The sequence below is a fragment of the Oreochromis aureus genome, linkage group 3 (genome assembly GCF_013358895.1).
Source record: "Oreochromis aureus strain Israel breed Guangdong linkage group 3, ZZ_aureus, whole genome shotgun sequence".
NCBI classification, from domain to species: Eukaryota; Metazoa; Chordata; class Actinopteri; order Cichliformes; family Cichlidae; genus Oreochromis; species Oreochromis aureus.
In genome coordinates, this window is record NC_052944.1 from 37,229,779 (window position 1) to 37,248,949 (window position 19,171).

At 41.5% G+C, this 19,171-nt stretch overlaps 1 protein-coding gene and 1 non-coding gene across 4 annotated transcripts in view; both read right to left on the bottom strand.

The window, feature by feature from the left end:
• The window catches only part of nhsl2 (NHS-like 2), a 187,398-nt gene that overhangs the window by 155,698 nt on the left and 12,529 nt on the right, over window positions 1–19,171 (bottom strand). Inside the window, exon 1 of one of the 3 annotated variants that reach the window (XM_039610132.1) lies at window positions 5,937–6,118. The exons of the other annotated variants lie outside the window; for them this stretch is intronic. Coding sequence (XP_039466066.1) covers window positions 5,937–6,036 — 100 coding nt within the window. The 5' untranslated portion in view covers window positions 6,037–6,118. Of the gene's footprint in view, window positions 1–5,936; window positions 6,119–19,171 lie in introns of those variants that run through there. 3 annotated transcript variants of the gene reach the window in all.
• On the bottom strand, window positions 10,510–10,581 carry trnae-uuc. The gene has a single exon. It is a non-coding gene; the product is annotated as a tRNA-Glu (tRNA).

The window sequence follows — 19,171 nt, forward strand, 5'->3', positions numbered from 1 at the left end:
GTTTGATTCACGTTTAATTCACAGACTCATTAATCTTTCAGAACTCATACATGTGAATAAAACTTCTCCCAGAACCTAAAAAAGAACTCCAGTTGCTCAAGCACTTAACAACTGGATGATTGAGAACGAAGACAGAGGCATTTTTCAATGTGTCTGTATATTGGACCTGCACAGTTTGTAGATACAGCTTCCTAACATTAACAGTCATTTCTGGCTCCCCCCAAAAAATGACATGGCAGTGATCTGTTAATTCTGAGGACTCCAAAAGTGGGTCTAAGATCTCTGCGAAGAGCATATATATCACATGACCCATCCTCTTCTTCTTCTTCTTCTTCTGCCTGGCAGCTCCATCTTCCTTTTCCCAGCATGTCCACTATCCATCCTCTGCACATGACCAAACCATCTCAGCCTTGCCTTTGTAACTTTGCTAAGAACTTAAATGGACATGTGGAAGCAAAAACATCCAAAGGAAAAAGGTCCGTAATGTGGACAATAATGTGCTACTAATTTCCAAATTGAAAAAATGGAACTTAGTCTAAAAAAAAATAAAACCATGCATTTTTATTTCATGAAACCAGGACATTAGTGATATCTTGGTAACTTATTTGGATGAAATATCTGTTCCAACACAGCAGTAAATTAACTTTAACCTAATAAAAACCACTGCATTTGGCAACAGCTTGGGGTCAAGCTGAGCTTCTCCTGTGAGAACGTGATGTTTCCTCCTTCATTCAGGCTCTCTAACAACAGGACTTTTAGGAGACAGACAAATGAACTCATTTAAAAGTGTCAGGCACACTGAAATGTCAGACAGCTCTTTGGGAGCAGCTCCAGTCACACACACAAAAAGATCCAACAGAGAGACAGATGGAGAGCTGATGAGTTAGGCTCATCTTCTTTCTTTTTATTCCTTCTTTGAAATCCACTGGGAAATTTCCTTCGGGGCAACAAACATTTCAAGGTACATTATAATCCGAGTGCCACTTCGAGCCCTGTCATGTGAGCTGGGTTAAACAGCAGACCGGCCTTCAGCCTGAAGCTGCTTGGCATGAACAAACGCCAGTTTGTTGTTTGTCCATGTGACACAGCTCTTATAGTCAGATAACAAAATGTTCTTCCTCAAACAGGGGTAAAAACATAACTGGTAACTAACTAATGCTTTTTTAAAAGCCACAGTAGTAATAAACAAATTAAATGAAAAAGAGAAAAATATCTTCATGCACTTCTGCTCTCCTTATTCCAAGTCCCTACCACCTGTGCATATACTGTACACATGCTTCAGTGGACCCATCACTTGCAAGCGGGTCAGAAAATATACATTTTTCCCTAGCGACTAAGTTTGCCAACTGGTCTCTAGGCCTTCATCTCAGAGGCTAAGCTACTCACTGAATTTTGCACTAGTTTTCAAGTTATATTGTTAGTTTGCATTACACTGACTAGTTGCTGGACCCCCAATTTCAAAAGTCCTGGGAACAACCCTCCGTATGTCCTCTAACTTGTGGACATGCACACAGATAGCTAGAGACCTGACGCTGAGTCGTCATTCCTGTTATATTTCACTTGGATCCGCCTGGATGCAGGTGTATTTGCTCCAGCGGACTAGTCTGTGTGGACCCTTATGCTCATTGTCTGATGATCCAACTTATATTACAGGGACCCAGGCAGACCCTAAAGGATGTGCAGCTGCAGAAAGTATAAAATCCAACCCTCCCAATCGGTTCCCATGTGGTCTAGCGGCCAGGATTCCTGGATTTCACCCAGGTATCCCGGGTTCAACTCCCGGTATGGGAATAAGCCTCTCCTAGTGTTAGACACGAGCCCGGATATGTAGTTGAGTCTGTCTTTGTCAAGTCAAAAGTTCTAGCATCACTAACCAGTACATGTTTAGCAGAAAAGAACATATGTTTACCGTACACAGCATTTATGTTTAAACATAAAATACACCTTAAAAGGAAAAACAACTGCTGTCTATTTCAGAAACTCAATATGTTAATATGAGTGCCTTTCTTCCAGCGACAAAGTTATAGAAGTGAGACACACTTGCATAATGTATGGCTGATTACATTTACCAACCACAACAACAACAAAGCGCTCGCACACACAGCAGACTCACAGCATGATTTTAAATAGGAAACAGCAGACGTTTGATAGCAAAATGACTCAAATCAGCATTTGTGAGTTTGAGTGTTGTGTAATGCATCCACACAGACTTCCTGAACACGAGTTCCTCCTCAGCTGCCTTTAAGCTTGCTTTTAAGTAATGAGTCAAGCACCCACACGCAAAAGGCCTCCACGTGCCAAGTGTACAGCATAACCAGTTTTGCAACATTTTATCGATTCATCATTGACTTGAGAATTTTATTGTTTCACAAAGTTTCTTAAAGTCAGCCTCCAGTTCTGCAGAAATCAACTGATCTGCCTCGCCTTATCAACGAGCATTTATTTCCTGAAACTACTCGCAGGGGCGCATCAAACCAGCGTCTTCATATCTCCGTCAGTGTTTATCTGACACACATCATCACTAACTTCCTCCTCCTCTGCCTACTTATCCACATGTCTGACTGTCTCTGGTACGGGCTGGCATATTTGACATGAAAAGCTGCATCAAGAACAAAGCAGAGTGAGCTCGAATGGGTCCGCGAATAATTTCTGTATCATCTGGCAGTGAACACACAAAACGAACATGAATTATTTAGCCAGACATTACATAACAAACGAGTAGCTCCGGGTGTGAGAGTGTGTAAATATTTAAATGTGGAGCAACGACTCTTCTATGAGTACAGGCCCAACATGTAGGAGTTATATTATTTCCAATGCTCTGTGGCACAAATCAATAAAGAAGTGCTGAATGAGCACGAAAGTTGGCGATCCAGGATGCATTTATACATCGCAGGTCATCGTCGTTAAGGGAGTTCTAGATGCAAGGTGGAAACAGCTAAACAACAGCTAAAGCATAAACACTTAATCTGCTGTGCTTTGGTCTCTAGTGGAAATTTTTTTGATTGTCACCTTTTATCATCCAGTTTTTTAAGAAACTGTAAGAGTTCTAGAGAGACTTTAATTAGTAACATTAATAGATGCCAATTTCCTTCCTGTCTGCATAGCTCTGTGCTGTTGCACAGAACGTTATTCAGCTCGTTTAACCAAAGTGGAAGTAAAGAGACACATGCCTGTGACACATTCCAGCAAATCACCTTGGGGCAATCTGTGATTGGCTGAAAGTTTGTCTCGAACTGTAAATGGGAGAACCAGCAGACTTCATCACAAAGAGGGCAAAGTGCAAAAAACCAAGGGAAGAGACAGAAGCAGATTTAGTTGGTTCACTACATCACAAAAAGGGTTTTAAGAACAATGGAGGGGCAAAAGGAAGGGGCCAAAGACACCAGCACTAGTCCAAACATGAACGAGAGCATCTGCAATTCCAGTTGTTCTCCCCCCAAAGAGAGGGGGGAGTATGTAACCCATTCCCTTTGTTTGTCTGTCTGTTTGTCTAGTGTCCAAAGTTTTCATGATATCATGTTCAATTCTGTGTGATGGTAGATACCAATAACAGCTCGAGCTGATTTAATTTAGGTGAAAATCTAATCAAGGTTGCACCAAATGTGAAAATCAATAAAAGCTTTATATTATCCACAATTTTCGACGGATCATCTTCAAAATCCACAGCAATATACTAGCAATTGGGGGACATGAATATATAGGATGGCTAAGCACTTGAACTTGACCTTCAAGTCAATCCTCAAAATAATTTGAAGAAACAGAAATATCCAGTAATATATTACATGAAAGAGCATGGCGAGAGCTGTACGGCACACTATTTTCTAATATGTTGCCCTACAACATCACATTGTCGCCCTAGCAGGCTAAAGTCATGATATTGTAATAAAAACATCATAAAACACCAAAGTTTTAGTCTAGCCCTTTGCCTTAGAGGGGAGCTGCGCTCTCTGACTGTTGGTTTCAAATGTTTTTCACACTGCCCCGTGTACAGCTACGACATAAAGACATGGAAAGGCAAATGAAGTCTTTTTCCTTGCAAATTATAAACAAAACACTACTGACGGTTTTTCCCATGTTTTGACTATAAAGGCAAACTCCAGGGATACAAAATGAAACCAACCTAAAAGCCACTACAGCTCCTCTAGTGGCCGCTAGAGGCCACAGCGATTTCACAGCACATTTGCTGCCTGGTATTAAAAAAAACTGTACTGGTCTCCTTGGAAAGTTTCCCCCTTTGTAACAAATGTAGAGCGGTTGTTCTATCTGGTTTATAACTCCAGGTAAGCGTATCCATTATGGGAGTGGCTGCTTTATTTGGCAGGTGAGCTGTCAATCAAAGCAGCTGCAGGAAGCTGCTGTCTGCTAGTCTTTACCTCCATTTCTCAAGTCCCTGAACGAGACTTCTCCACTGTGCTTGAGCTGTTGGTGCCTTTTGAAGAATTTTTAATAAAATATCTGACAAACAGTAAGACCCATGATACACACCACTCAAGAAAGGTGTGTTAACATTTTAGTGAAGAAAGGTCTAGATTTTAATTAGTTTGTTAATTGCACGGATGATCAGGTATGTGTGTGTGTGTGTGTGTGTGTGTGTGTGTGTGTGTGTGTGTGTGTGTGTACTGCACCTAGTTAGTAGTTACAGGAAAACCTAGCAGCTCTATTGTTCCAGTAGCAGAGAGCTGGTTTCAGGAAACAAAACCTAACAAAAGCAAAAACTGTGCAGACACTGTGCTAACAGTAAGAATCAGTAAGACACAGCAAATGATCCTTTGGTTTCATTAACCAGGGGCAGAATGTGTAGACAGTAACAGTAACTGTGGTCATTTTAATATCGTACAACACAGTGAAATGTATAAAACTAGGCCTTTGTCATAGTATGTTTTACACATACGTATAGATGTTTTCACACTGTTAAAAAAGTCAAGTGTCACTTTAACTACTCTAAGTTAACAACAGTAAACCTATTAGTAAACTAATAATGTGGGAGAAGAACAAACATATACATTGCATATAAGAAAACAGCCTGACCAAACTTTTTGGTTAGGCTACCTGCTGCCTACTTATTGTAGGCAGCAGGTAGCAGTTTCCCTTCATGTGACTTTATCACAAAGAGACCAACAGAGGGCATTACTACCACCCTGCCTGGTTTTATTTGTAGGCTTAATTAAGATGAATTAAGTGAAATTTCTGAATTCAAGTAAATGTCAGTTCACTGTTGTAGCTAGCTGTGGCGAAACATGCTTTACATACATGCTTTATGTATGTCAACAGTCACGAGACGAAGAGGACTCAAATGCAGGACACACATGGAAGCAGAGAACAAAAAAAGAAGATCCAGGTCTTTAATCAAATGATAAGTGAGCATGACGAAGAATGCATGTAAGGGGCAGTCAAGAAAGCAAAAGTGAAACACAAGGAACACTGTGAGGATGAGATCACGGAAAGCTCGAGTAAACAAACAGGACCATCTGACAATTGGTCAAGAGTCGGAGAACTCGAAGTATACGTGCTGAACGCAGGTGTGTCACAAACAGAACAAAAACTCGACAAAGATTTCTAAACAAAACAGAAAGTGGTGAAAAAGAAACCCCAGTGGCAGCAGTGAGAAGTGTCCAACAGAGGCAGAAGACAGTAAATTGTCACATTTCAGAATCAGGAGATTCCCCTGATGCACACTGCAGGGCTGCTCCCAAAGGTGTGAGCCAGAAAGTATCTTCTCTACACCTTCTTCTTCATCACACTCTGATCGTTCCACAAACACAGCTCGTTTTCACAACCCCCCCCCCACACACACACACACACATCAGCCCTACAACAACATCCAGTACTTATGTGCTGACTGGTCACTTGGCGACACACTTGACATGAGGAAACAAATGCGGCACACAAAGAAGCCAACAGGACGGACACACAGCTCAAAAAGAAAAGAGCTCCACCTTTAAAGAAATGCACTCTGAAGGATGTGTTCGCCTTCTCCTCATCTTCATTGTCCCCCGTCCTCGCCTGTGCTGGTGATCGCCTCCTTTTCCAACGCATCTATCTATCTATCTATCTATCTATCTATCTATCTATCTATCTATCTATCTATCTATCTATCTATCTATCTATCTGTCTATCTATCTATCTATCTATCTATCTGTCTATCTATCTATCTATCTATCTATCTATCTATCTATGTCCACTTGTCCGTCCTCTCACTTCACTCCTTTTCCCTTCTCTCTCCCTCTTATTTCTCTGTCCTCACCCCTTTGATTACTTACCTCTCTCCCTCGCTGCCTCTCTCCTCGCTCCCTCTCTCTCTTTCACGTGGTCTCTTTCCAGCAATAAAACCAGCAACAGTGACAGTTCACATGATAAACCAATCCCACGGTGTGTTGGTGTGTGTGTCCACGAGCGCATGTTTATCCTTCCACATATCTGCACATGCTCAACGTGTCGTTTCGAGTCACTTTAATATCCGAACGTCAGACTTGTGAGCAGTTTGTGCAGCTGTAGTATATACAAAGTTGTGCTCGTGTGTATAAAGTGTGTGTAGAGGAGTGTGTGTACCCCGCCTCTACTGCACGCCAAGCTGCAGTTGGTTCTGCTGCGTCAGCCTGCCCCCCCATACACAATCACACACAAACACACTCACAGTGAAGCAGAAATAAACACATGCACGCACAAATAAACAAACACAGAAAGCAACAGATGTTACACAAAAACAAATGCACCCACGCGCACAAGCGACACATCCTCATTGAAAAACCATCCACGTATCCAATTACGCTTTCCTGTTTTATCCTGCGGTCGCTCGTTTGTCTTACTTCATGAGTTCTAACAGCAGCTATTATTATAATTAGGTTACCATTTCCATTAGATTGTAGTACCTGATACCAGGTACTTTTTTGGCACCTGGCTCAGTCGGGAATCCAAGAAATCTGAAGCAATCTGAAAATGTGACATCAACAGACTACATGCCGTCAATTGGCCAGATTGTGGATTCACTCGATGAGTCATGAGTGACTCCTTCACAAAAATCTAAACTGTCAATTTTTAAAAGCTGGAAACAGCTGCAGAAAAACCGACTTCATGGTCATTGGTGTTGATTGCCGTTTGTCAGACCTCAGTCTGACAAAAAGCCTGTAAACAAAGGATCTGTAAGACATTTTGTTTTTCTTCTTAAAACAGTTAAGATGCATTCAGGCTGCTGATGGTAGCGCAGGCTGTCTACCATTCAGAAGCTTAGTGGCTCTATCCCCTGGTTCCTCTCGTCCTCATGTTGAAGTATCCTTTGGCGAGCACACCGAGTCACATGCGTGTGAATGCTAGGATACATGCTTAGGCAGGCAGAGAAACATTCAACAAAGTGTTTGTGTGGGACTATAGCTGTGGTCCTTTTTGCAGTAAGAGTTAGATGGTAACACTGTACAATGATTGGGTGGACTTGGCTATTGTTTTTATTGTTTTGGCTCTTGTTTCTATGAGTACTACAGTAACAACACTTTTCTCACTACTTAAACATCCAGGAATGCAAAAAAGGCCAAAACCCCCTCACACACACAGAATCAGACAAGGTTTGTTTAACCAAAAGATGAAAACGCAATGTCCAGATAAACAGAATCCACTTTCTGTAAAAAAGTAAAAAACGACTGTCCACCTCACATTCACTCTATAATAAAACTGCTCTTTTTTCTGACCCTAATCCTTTACAAAGACACGAACAAACCTAAAAAGGTTTGTAAGTTAAACATCAAGTGTGTTATTTGCACATGTTTAATATCAATAACACAGAGGCTGCAGACAAAACCATCGTTAATTTCATGACAGCTGGAGTTTAGAATTAGAGATTGTGATTATTTATCTACAAGTTTACTTGTAAGATTCCTGGTTTTCACCCAAGCAGTCCGCATTCGAGTCCTGGTATGGGAATGTAGCACTACAAGCCAAAACGTTTGTGCTGGACATGCAGAACGTCAATAGGATGGCAATGATTGCTACTGTTACCCAAAGATGAAGTAAGAGAGAAGCGACCATGAAGTATTAAGAGGAAGTAAAGGAAAGGCAGGCGTGTTCTGTGTTTCTGCACTGACTCTCAATGCTGTGTGGTTGAAATAAGGTTAGTTCCTCATTTTGCCCCGTAGACCAGAACAGACCCTCATGAGGCCTCAAAAATAAATCTCAGTGCTGAAAGACACACCCAACTGTTATATAATCTCATGGCCCCATGTCATAGAGAACTTTTATTAACAACTGACAACTGAGATTCTTTGTCTTTATAACTCATCACATCTTGTGCATTTCTAGATAAACTAATTTTCGCCACATGCCAAAAGTTTAATGCAGCTCTAGTTAGAAGATAAGACATAAAGCAACAATCTATTGTAGTCATGTGTTTATAGAGGTTTCAGTAAACAAAAAAGAAGCAGCAACACGTGTGAGAGGTTTGAATTCATGCAAAAATATAAGCACTGGAAGCAGAACTGCACTGCAAAATGCATTTAATTTGAGAAAGTTTGTAATAAATGTGCATTTATCACAATCTCATATTGTTCATGTTGCTGTGTTTGTGTGCAGGTTTCAGCACCGCTATTTTTTCTTCCCTTCATGGAGTTGAAATTAGTGTCTGACTAACTTACAACATTCAAAAGAATAACACATTTTATTACATCTCCATTAAAGGTGAGTGGGTGAAATGCTGAAAACTGAAAAACAGCTTCAACTTTAGAAGATATTTAAATGACGTGTTTGCACTGCAATCGGATCTAGTCTGAACTGTCTACAGCTTTGTGAGGCAAAGTAAATAAGCTATGTGAGAGTGCGACAGGGCAGTGTGCCTGTTTCACACAGGGCACTAATGACTACAGAGGGCGGATAGAGGGCATGGAGCAACACACAGGCGCACATATGCAGCCAGGACAGCTGAAAAACATGAGCTGCACTGGAGACCAAAGACGACTTTCTTTATGCCAAAACTGAGCTCATGAAGCACACATACAAATAAAAGCTCTTAACGTACAAGCACACAAACTTAATAAAGTTTATGTTTGATTAGATTCCTTTAGGTCTCCTTTGGTTTTCTTTTTGAAAAGGGTCCAGAAGTTGCTTCAAGTACATATATTTCTGATTTTTTATTGGATGAGGATGTAGGACTTTTTTTCCACCAACTAATTTCCCTATATCAAGCTGTTTTGTGTTGTGACATGCGCTTAGCCAGAGGTTGGCTGGTTTTCCTAATGTTTCCTTCATGGCAATCCTAAAGGGAAGTGGGAAAAGTTGGTATTCTGCTCCTGCTTGGAGAGTATTGACTGGAGGTTGCAAAAGGATATGCAGTGGTGCACTGCGAACATCCTTGTGATTGCTTTGTTCACTAGCAGATTGTCACATTTACAAAAGCTAACAGGTACCTGCCAACAAAAAGCCCCTTTTATGCCAGCATAGGTAGGGATGGGTACCGGTGTCCGGTGCCATGATGGCACCGGTTCTGACATAAACGGTAGTAACCAGACCGAAAAGCAGCGCACATTTCGGTGCTTTATTTCGGTGCTTTTTTTTTCCTGAGCCAATTCTAGCCAATCATTTTACGTTTCCGAGGATAGTAGGCGGGCCCAGGTACGTACGTTCTTTTAGAGCAGAGCTACAGATTAAAAATGCTCAAGGCGAAGCGGTCAAAAGTCTGGCTGTACTTCACAGCAAAAGATGCAAACTCAGCAGCCTGCAACAAGTGCTTTAAGCTGATACTGTGATACTGTCAAAGGAGGTAACACCTCAAATCTGATGAAACACCTGGCGACGCATAACGTTTTTTTTTTAAAGCCGAGAAACGCGCCGTATTTGATAGCTTGCTGCAAGACCTCACACCGTGCACATCTACTGCGGGTGTGTTGCCTGTTATCGGACCGGAGTTAGCAACATCCCCCAAAAACCCGAAGAGGAGAGTCCTGGCCCCTAGCCCTGTCAGCGTAGCAGAAATGATGACGGATGATGATGGCAGCAGCAGCCGTTCTCCTCTGCGTGAGTAGCTTCATGTTGTTCGTGTGTAATTAACGTTGAGTACGCTAACCACATTATTACATTAATGCATGTAAGGTGAACTAGCAAACACTGTCGTAGTTACATGCGGCTGTCTTCTTGTTTGATGGCAGATACTCCCTTCACCCTGGCCAAAAAAGCTAAAATGACCAAAGAAAAAGTGGAAAACAGCTAAACATGAGGTTTTTGGACAAAGTTTGTGTTTTTCCATTGTTTAAGCACTGCTTCCAGCCAAGAGTGAGACCATATATGCCCTATAGCTGCAGAAAAGGCTAACATTGTTATCTTTTTTTACAAAAAGCAGCTAAACATGAGAGGTTTTGGACCAATTTTGTGTTCTCCATTCTTTAAGCACCGGTTTGAGCACCGTTTAAGCACCGGCACCGTTTCAAAAGTACCGGTTTGGCACCGGTATCGGATAAAACCTAAACGATACCCATCCCTAAGCATAGGAATAACACAAGGTATGCCTCGGCTTAGGGAAACATTAAAGACATGTTCCCATACCGGGACTTGAACCCGGGCCGCCTGGGTGAAAACCAGGAATCCTAACCACTAGACCATATGGGAACGTGATGCTTGCGCTCCACTGTCATGAAATCAAGGACGCTCTTGTCACTCTGCAGCCGTGGTGAGTGCAACACAGAACCACCTTAACCACTCTCCCACTGGCTGCAGGTTCTGGTTAAAAGCAGTAACTAGTCAGGGATGACACCATGATCGGAAACCAACAAATTAACTTGAAAACTGGTGGAAATTCTGCAAGTTGTTAAGACTTCAAAGCCTTCCATCAGAAGATTTACTCTTGAGGAGATTCCTGTGAGTTGGACTTCGCATACATGTGAAATTGCCTTCCCACACCCTGTAGAGCTTCCTATTTATTGCCAAGACGTGAAACGCAACACTAATGAAAGCTTGCAGCTAGATTTACGTGGCAGCAGTGGGATTCAAACCCACGCCCCCAAAGAGACTGGAGCCTTAATCCAGCACCGTAGACCAGTCAGTCATGCTACCACTACAGCTAGCAACCGCCTAGCCAATTATGAGACAGTAAAACTTGAAAAGGTGCAGCACAAACGAGAAGCCCAGAACATTCAGCAATGCTCTTAATGTTGTAGGAAAAAAAATGTATCATACTTGACTGAGTGTTTTTGGACAGGATGGCATCTGCCTGCCCGGGGTAAGATCCTATTGCAGCAATGAGATTTCAACCCACACGTGCGAAGAGGCCAGAGCCTTAACCCAGGTCCTTAGACCTCACAACCACACTACCGTTACAGCAGGGAAACAGCAAAGCTTGCAAAGGTGTAACACAAACTGGAAAGGTTTCTCCAACTTCATAAACAGAATATTTGCATAATACCCAAAACTGATTAACAGTGGTGATAAGTTTGTTTGCACTGATTAACAATGGGCTGTTGGCTCAGTTTCATCATCATTCATATGCAAATTGCCACAACCATTGATCAATGGACAGGATTACCATTCCCAGAAAGTCAAGGAATGGCTGCAATCACAGCACTGGAAGATGGTGAAACATGTACCCTTAGTCCTGCTCCCTCAGTTCAAAGATGGCCATTTGCTTTTCACATAGATGGCCTCCTTGACTCCCCGCTCACACTAGCCTTCCTCCCAGCCCAGAATGTGTACATCCTCATCAGTAGAAGAGTGGCCACTGGACTGTAGGTCTAAACAGACTGCAGAGTCCTGGCCTGACCAGTTAGCTGTTTTGTGTTGTGACATGCGCTTAGCCAGAGGTTGGCTGGTTTTCCTAATGTTTCCTTCATGGCAATCCTAAGGGGAAGAGGGAGAAGTCGGTATTCTGCTCCTGCTTGGAGAGTATTGACTGGAGGTTGCAAAAGGATATGCAGTGGTGCACTACGAACATCCTTGTGATTGCTTTGTTCACTAGCAGATTGTCACATTTACAAAAGCTAACAGGTACCTGCCAACAAAAAGCCCCTTTTATGCCAGCATAGGAATAACACAAGGTATGCCTCGGCTTAGGGAAACATTAAAGACATGTTCCCATACCGGGACTTGAACCCGGGCCGCCTGGGTGAAAACCAGGAATCCTAACCGCTAGACCACAGGTGTCGAAGTCCAGGCCTCGAGGGCCGGTGTCCTGCAGGTTTTGGATGTGACCTTGATCCAACACAGCTGATTCAAATGGCTAAATTACCTCCTCAACATGTCTTGTAGTTCTCCAGAGGCCTGGTAATGAACTACTCATTTGATTCAGGTGTGTTCACCCAGGGTGTTATCTAAAACCTGCAGGACACCGGCCCTCGAGGCCTGGACTTCGACACCCCTGCGCTAGACCATATGGGAACGTGATGCTTGCGCTCCACTGTCATGAAATCAAGGACGCTCTTGTCACTCTGCAGCCGTGGTGAGTGCAACACAGCACCACCTTAACCACTCTCCCACTGGCTGCAGGTTCTGGTTAAAAGCAGTAACTAGTCAGGGATGACACCATGATCGGAAACCAACAAATTAACTTGAAAACTGGTGGAAATTCTGCAAGCTGTTAAGTCTTCAAAGCCCTCCATCGGAAGATTTACTCTTGAGGAGATTCCTGTGAGCTGGACTTGGCATACATGTGAAATTGCCTCCCCATGCCATGTAGGTCTTTCCATTTATTGTCAAGATGTGAAACGCAACACCAATGAAACCTTGCAGCTAGATTTACGTGGCAGCAGTGGGACTCGAAGCCACGCCCCCAAAGAGACTAGAGCCTTAATCCAGCACCTTAGTCCACTCGGTCATGCTACCACTACAACTAGCAACCTCCTAGCCAATTACGAGACAGTAAAACTTGAAAAGGTGCAGCACAAACTAGAAGCCCAGAACATTTAACAATGCTCTTAATGTTGTAGGATAAAAATTGTCTCATACTTGGCTCAGTGTTTTTGGACAGGATGGCATCTGCCTGCCCATCCATTTTTCCAAAAAACAACACAGGCTACCTTCTGTGGTCAATGTAAATGTCACAGTAACCTTTTTCGGTCTACAGCTAACCAATATTTGGTGTCTTTACAGCGCGTGAAAATTAAACAGTACAAAAGCAAAAGTAAAAATAGAAGGTTTCATCTAAGACAGGTCTCAAACTTCCAGTTAATATTCATGTCAGATTGACCAGTACTGAATGAGGTAATTACTGCCTGCATGTAGGCGAAGAAGAACATCTGCTGGTAATATAGACTGATGACCCCTATGTGACGGACTGCTTGAAAAACAGCTGTAATACCACCCATAATGCAACATCAGACTGAAAACAAAGCAAAAGCAGGCTGGGTATGACTCATAAATGACACCAAACACAAATGTGGAGACAATAAAAAATGAGGTGCTAACAGAGGAAATAGCAGGTCTGTGTGATGTTTACAAACACACACACACAGACACTGTTTATTCAGACTATGTCCAAACTGCAGAGCATCATGGTTGCCAGGCAGTGGGCTGGTAGCAGGAGGCATGGGCACACACACACACACACACACACACACACACTCACTCGTTAGGGTGTCCGGGTCCATGTGTTCAGAGTCGGAACTGTGTGTTCTGCTGCTTTATCCCGTCTAAAGCTCAGCATCCTCTCCACAACGCCCTGCCAATAAAAACGCCCCTGACAGCGCTGAAAGCAGCCAGGCTTCATCTCCTCTCTCCTCCTCGACTCTTTAATCAGACAACCAAAAACTAAACTACCAAAGTTTTTAACTAAGTTTAAGGACCTTTATTTATGAAAGCTTCAGACTCTGCCAGAGGATGTCGCTGCAAAGGGGAAAAGAACTGACTTCTGCTTTTAAATAAATAAAGCTCCCTGTCACTCATTGGTCGAGCAAATTCACCATGAGATATAGCATATCAAATAGTCCTCCACGACCAAGAATTGTTAAAAGCAATCACCATTTGTTGTGCCTACCGGGATTTTCTTTTTTTCAATTCAATTCAATTTTACTTATATAGCAAAAAAAGGACCCTATAATATAATACAAAGAAAACAGAGAATGACATGTCAAGTTTTTTTTGCAAGTGACTCTTCAAAGATTGTACTTTTTTAATTCGTCTGTAAGAACTGAGGCCTAAAGGCTGCCTATGAGCTAAAAACAACATTGACAAAATAACAAATGACAAATTGCAAAGTAAAATTCTCCACCCGGATGTTTACGTGCATGTCAGTTCTCAACTGTTCAAACAAATCTGTTCATGGAGTTAGATTGCAACATTTAAATGTAATATCATTAGGCTACTTAGAAGAATTTTATTGTTTTACCGTCTCATCTACATTACAGAAAATTGCCTTTTTCAGGTTTACCGTCACTGTGTAGTAAAACTACCTATTGTTATATAGTTTGCAAAGTTTTGACAAAACCAGCTTGACCACCAGACAGTAGACACGACTATAAAAACCATCCGTCTTACCACCTCACCTGAATCTGTCATGTCAACAGTCATGACTGTGTCCTCTTTCCTGAGAAACTAACTAATAATATGATGGAGACAAGCACGCTGAAGAGTCAACTGGAAACCAAACAGTGTTTCTCATGGCTCAGGTACAGTAAAATTTGGATGGCAGCTTTCTTTCAACAAGGGAAAATTGCTGGTTGCCCAGTGGCTACATTGGATTTTTTTTTTTAACTGTTGGAGACATATTGCTAATAGTTATGGCTACACATTGCTCATCCAGATGCTGAGGATACAACACCCTGGTGAGAGGCCACCTGTCTCAAAGTAACTTGAGACAGGTGACTTGGACTGACTGTAATCACTCTCAGACACAATGGCAAAGTTTTACAAATAATTGCTGTTTAAGTTAGAAGACATTCAACTGGTTGGATTCTGGTGGTCATATTCTTATGTATATACAAGGTTGCCAAACACCTACATCATTTTGCAGTTAAATTGCTGTCATGCAGCAACCGTGTCACCATTTGTGGAGGATTTTCTGTTTCAAATCTGAGGTTCTGGCTAGACTTTGTCATTGTGATTTTTTGTGTAAGTAATGGCAACAGATCTCCAAAAGACAGCTTCAGATTTTGGACTTGTTCCTCTGATTATCACAAACAGACTGGCCCACAGTGCCAGGGTTTCCAACCACTGGTTTCCCTCTGTTAAACTTTGTGTTAAGGTGATGAAGGCAAGTTATAAGCTAACGGGGCTCTATTCAAAGCAGAAGAACCAAAGAAGAAGAATCACAACAACAAAGGCAAAAAAAGTGCAAGCGTCATGCTAGAAACACATATCTTCACCTGATAATACAATCCAAAAATCAAGCTGATATCTTTTGGTGTGCCATGATGTGTTTTAAATCGCGGGGTCTAAAGAAAGTCCTTCAGTCATCCTGAAGTTCTCCCTTCATGAAGGTTATAATGTTTACTTTTTGGTCTCTTATGGGACTTTGCAAACCCTGATGTTGTTGAATCATACTACCTCGTCTGTTTCTGTCTGTCCATTATATTTATATCCAATGAAGAGAGGCCAAATATAGGAACTATTTTTCTCATAAAAAAATCAATTTGACTTCTCTTCCTTTCCTGTATATGGTTCGGATATCTCCCTCCTCAACATTGAAGTGATTTCTTCTGATTTATTTCTCTCTCCCTCTTTCTCTCTCCCATTCTCAAACACACACACACACACACACACACACACACTCTGTTCGTCATCTGGAAGTGATTGTATCCACCATTACAGCATGCCTTGGCTGACTTTACACGTGTTGGTGTTGACAGCCAGCCCTTTGTCCATGATAGAGAGACAAGCTCTGCAGAGACACGCACTGATAAAAAAATACACCTCGTACTGCAAACACATGAAGCCTCTGTCAGCTATCCTATACGCAGGACTGCATTAGAAAAAATACTCCGAGCATGCAGAAACACTGATGGGTTTTGGGGGGTTTTTTTATAGACGTGCCTGTGCATGTTTCAGTGAATTCAATGATTTAATGCATGGAGTCGTGTCTGAATCGCTTCCACGACAAACCAGAGGATTATTGTAAGTATTATAAAAGCTCAGCTATCTAAACCAATTCCTTCCATGTTATCAGATAATTTGTCCTTTAAAGTAAAGCGTCTACTTAACCTCCTAAGACCCGAACTCTTCCACAGCATGCATTTTTAATTTCTCTTTGATATTTGGGCATATTGGGGCCAGATGAATGTAAAAACAAAGAATTACCAGATTTTTTTTTTTTACCTTATTTTTGTTTGTATGGAAAATAAGAGCCACATATGAGCATATTCGTTTAAAATTTTGATAGAACAGTAGCAGTATAATGTCCTCGTAAGTGGATATCAGGACCATGTAGAGCAAAATTGAGTATTTTGGTCTAAATAACCCAAAATGTGATGTCCACATATGTGGACGCCAGGTCCTAGGAGGTTAAGGGAGAACCTTCAAAGAAATATATAAAATGACAGAAGGCCTCACAGTTCTCCTTAATTTAGAGACATCTCTGGTGAGTTTCACATGACTGTCTACCAGTCCGGCCCATGGTTTTATTGTTTTGCTTGCCCTAACTAGTTTAACAAAGCTACTCCTAAGACTACTGCACAAAATGCTAAATGGGTATACAGTTACTAAATCGTAGATGTTATAAAAGACACATTTTGAAGAATTCTAGACACAAATCTGTGAGAATCTCGACATGACAAACATGATGCTTATATATTCATTTCACTGGGCCCCCTTATTGCTTCAATAGGAATTCAGATGGTAACTCACACCCAGAACCTGAAATGCACTTGACTTATTAATCGTCATTAAGTGCAACCAACTCTGTAAAAGCAGAAGCATTGGCTTTTTTAGGCCTGGAGCATTCAGGTGTCTGTTAACACAATGCCACAATCTTCCCAGAAGTGGACATCAGAGCAAAACATCTCCCCAAAATCAGGCCTGCAAGAGAAACTGTAAAAAATCCAAGAGCTACATCTCAGACTCTACAGGTTTCAGTTAGCATCTTAAATGTTAAAGTTCATGACCGCACAATTAAAAAAACACTGAACAAGTAAGGTGTGTTTGGAAGGGTGGCCAGAAGAAAGTCTGTTCTCTCTAAAAAATAACATCTCAGCACAGCTTAAGTTTACAAAGCTGCATTCGAACTTCTGGAATAATGTGCTTTGAAGAGAGGAGACCAAAGCGGACCAAAGTCAGCAAAGACAGCTAAATGGGCCATGCAACAGAACAATGACCCCAAGCAGAGCAGCAAATCTACAAAAGAATGGCTGCAAAATCGAAGTCTCAATGTGCTGCAGTGGCCCAGTCAAAGTCCAGAATGTCTGCAAACCTCAAAGAACTGCAGCAACGTATAAAAAAGAAGAGTTGGCCAAAATTCCTCTGCAACGATGTGAGAGACTGATAAAGTCAACGGGAAACCATTACTTCAAGCTATTGCTGATAAAGATGCCTCTACGAGCTAATGACTCACGGACTGCACTTAGTCTTACACGATTATATCTACTCTACCCGAAAGAAGCAAATTTTTTATAAGATTGAAACTCTGTAAAATATCCATCCAGTCAAGTTGTTGCAGTAATGTATCCACAGTGGCATAAATATGTGCCCCGAGATGACAAGTGAGTGCCAAGTTGTGCCTTGAAGGACTTTAAGCAACCCAAGCAGAACTTTGGGTTTCTACTTCTGGTAGAGAGGTCTAAAAGAAAAACATTTAGGTATTGATCATTTAGCCCAGTAATTATTAGTTAGTAAATGAAGAAATGCCTACTAGGATTGGTTAATTAGATACATACATTAGCTGTTTTCATCATTGGTGAGGGCAGTTTTCTTGATGACTATTCTTTTTATTTGGTAACTTATGTGCAAAATTGCTTAAGTGCAATTTAGCAGATACTGGCAATTGGATTGGAGTTTCACTGACTGCATTCAGTGAAAAGGAGTGTGTAGGAAAAACCCAACCTGACCTGGCAAACCTCTGTAACTACCTTGGTAATCATCAGCTGCTGGAGTCACACTGGTCAGCTGAAACTTTTTAACATAAAACCAACCCTCATGCCTCATTCTAGATGCATCATCATGCAATGTTACAGAGACATCCCCTCGCCTGGATTTACATTTTACTAGCAGTGCATCATCCGTGGTGTATGTATTTTAGCTTTCTGTGCTTACCTACTGCTGCCATCATGCAGCCTGCATCTGCTCTTTGAACAATATGCCTCCACTGAGGCACACTCTGTAAACACACACTGCCTGATAGGAATCTGCCCTATAGGAGACAGAGTAAACACCGTCCCAAGGCCTCGTCCTCAGGTCATACAGAGGAAACAGAGGAGAGAGGAGAAGAGACAGATTGGAGAGAAGAAATGTGGAAAATCTCGCTGGACTCAGAGTGCTGTTCTGCACATGTACAGTATTTCATCACAGGGTCTCTTCCTGTATTATATCACTGCTGTTACCCAATCTCCTGCACTCCAGTGGCGTTTGTTATTTCTTACAGTGTGGGGAAATTTGGGGATCACTGGGACAATTCCTCTCTGGTTCTCTTTTTCTGCAGGGAAATTTACACTTTTACAGTTTTATCACAGGAGAATAAACTCCAAACCCAATCATGAGAGTTAGGAAAAGCTCTGATTAATAAAATACTATCTTAGGGAAAGTGTACTTTGACTATTGGGTCAGAAGACACATTAAATTCAAATTCAAATTTCAATTACATTCATTACAAGTCCTAACTGTTGACTGGTAAGATGACAGCAGCAGTATATGACTCCCACTCCATTTACCAAACAGAGATGGAAAGCAGTAAAACTCTTGTGTGAGAACTTTATCTAAGCTGATATCCACGTGGATAAAGTTGTTAGTGAAACTTGTCTGATGGTGTCACTAACAACTATTGAGAGATTTGAATATATGTGCAGTTCTTAATCCAAATGTATTATTTATCTTTTGTGATGACAAATCTATTCCCCAGGATGCTGAACTACTCATAAGAGATCCTTTATGTATATTTTTATTTCGCATATATTATGTCATTGTTTTACAGCTATAACATATGTGCTGATATGATGCAGAATTCAGAAAGCAGAACTGCAGAATCTGTGTCCATCTTTTAGATACAGTGTATGCTTTTGGCACAAATAAAGCTCTTAAAACATTCTCAAGGCAATAAAGAAATGATACATAAAATGAAATAACTTTG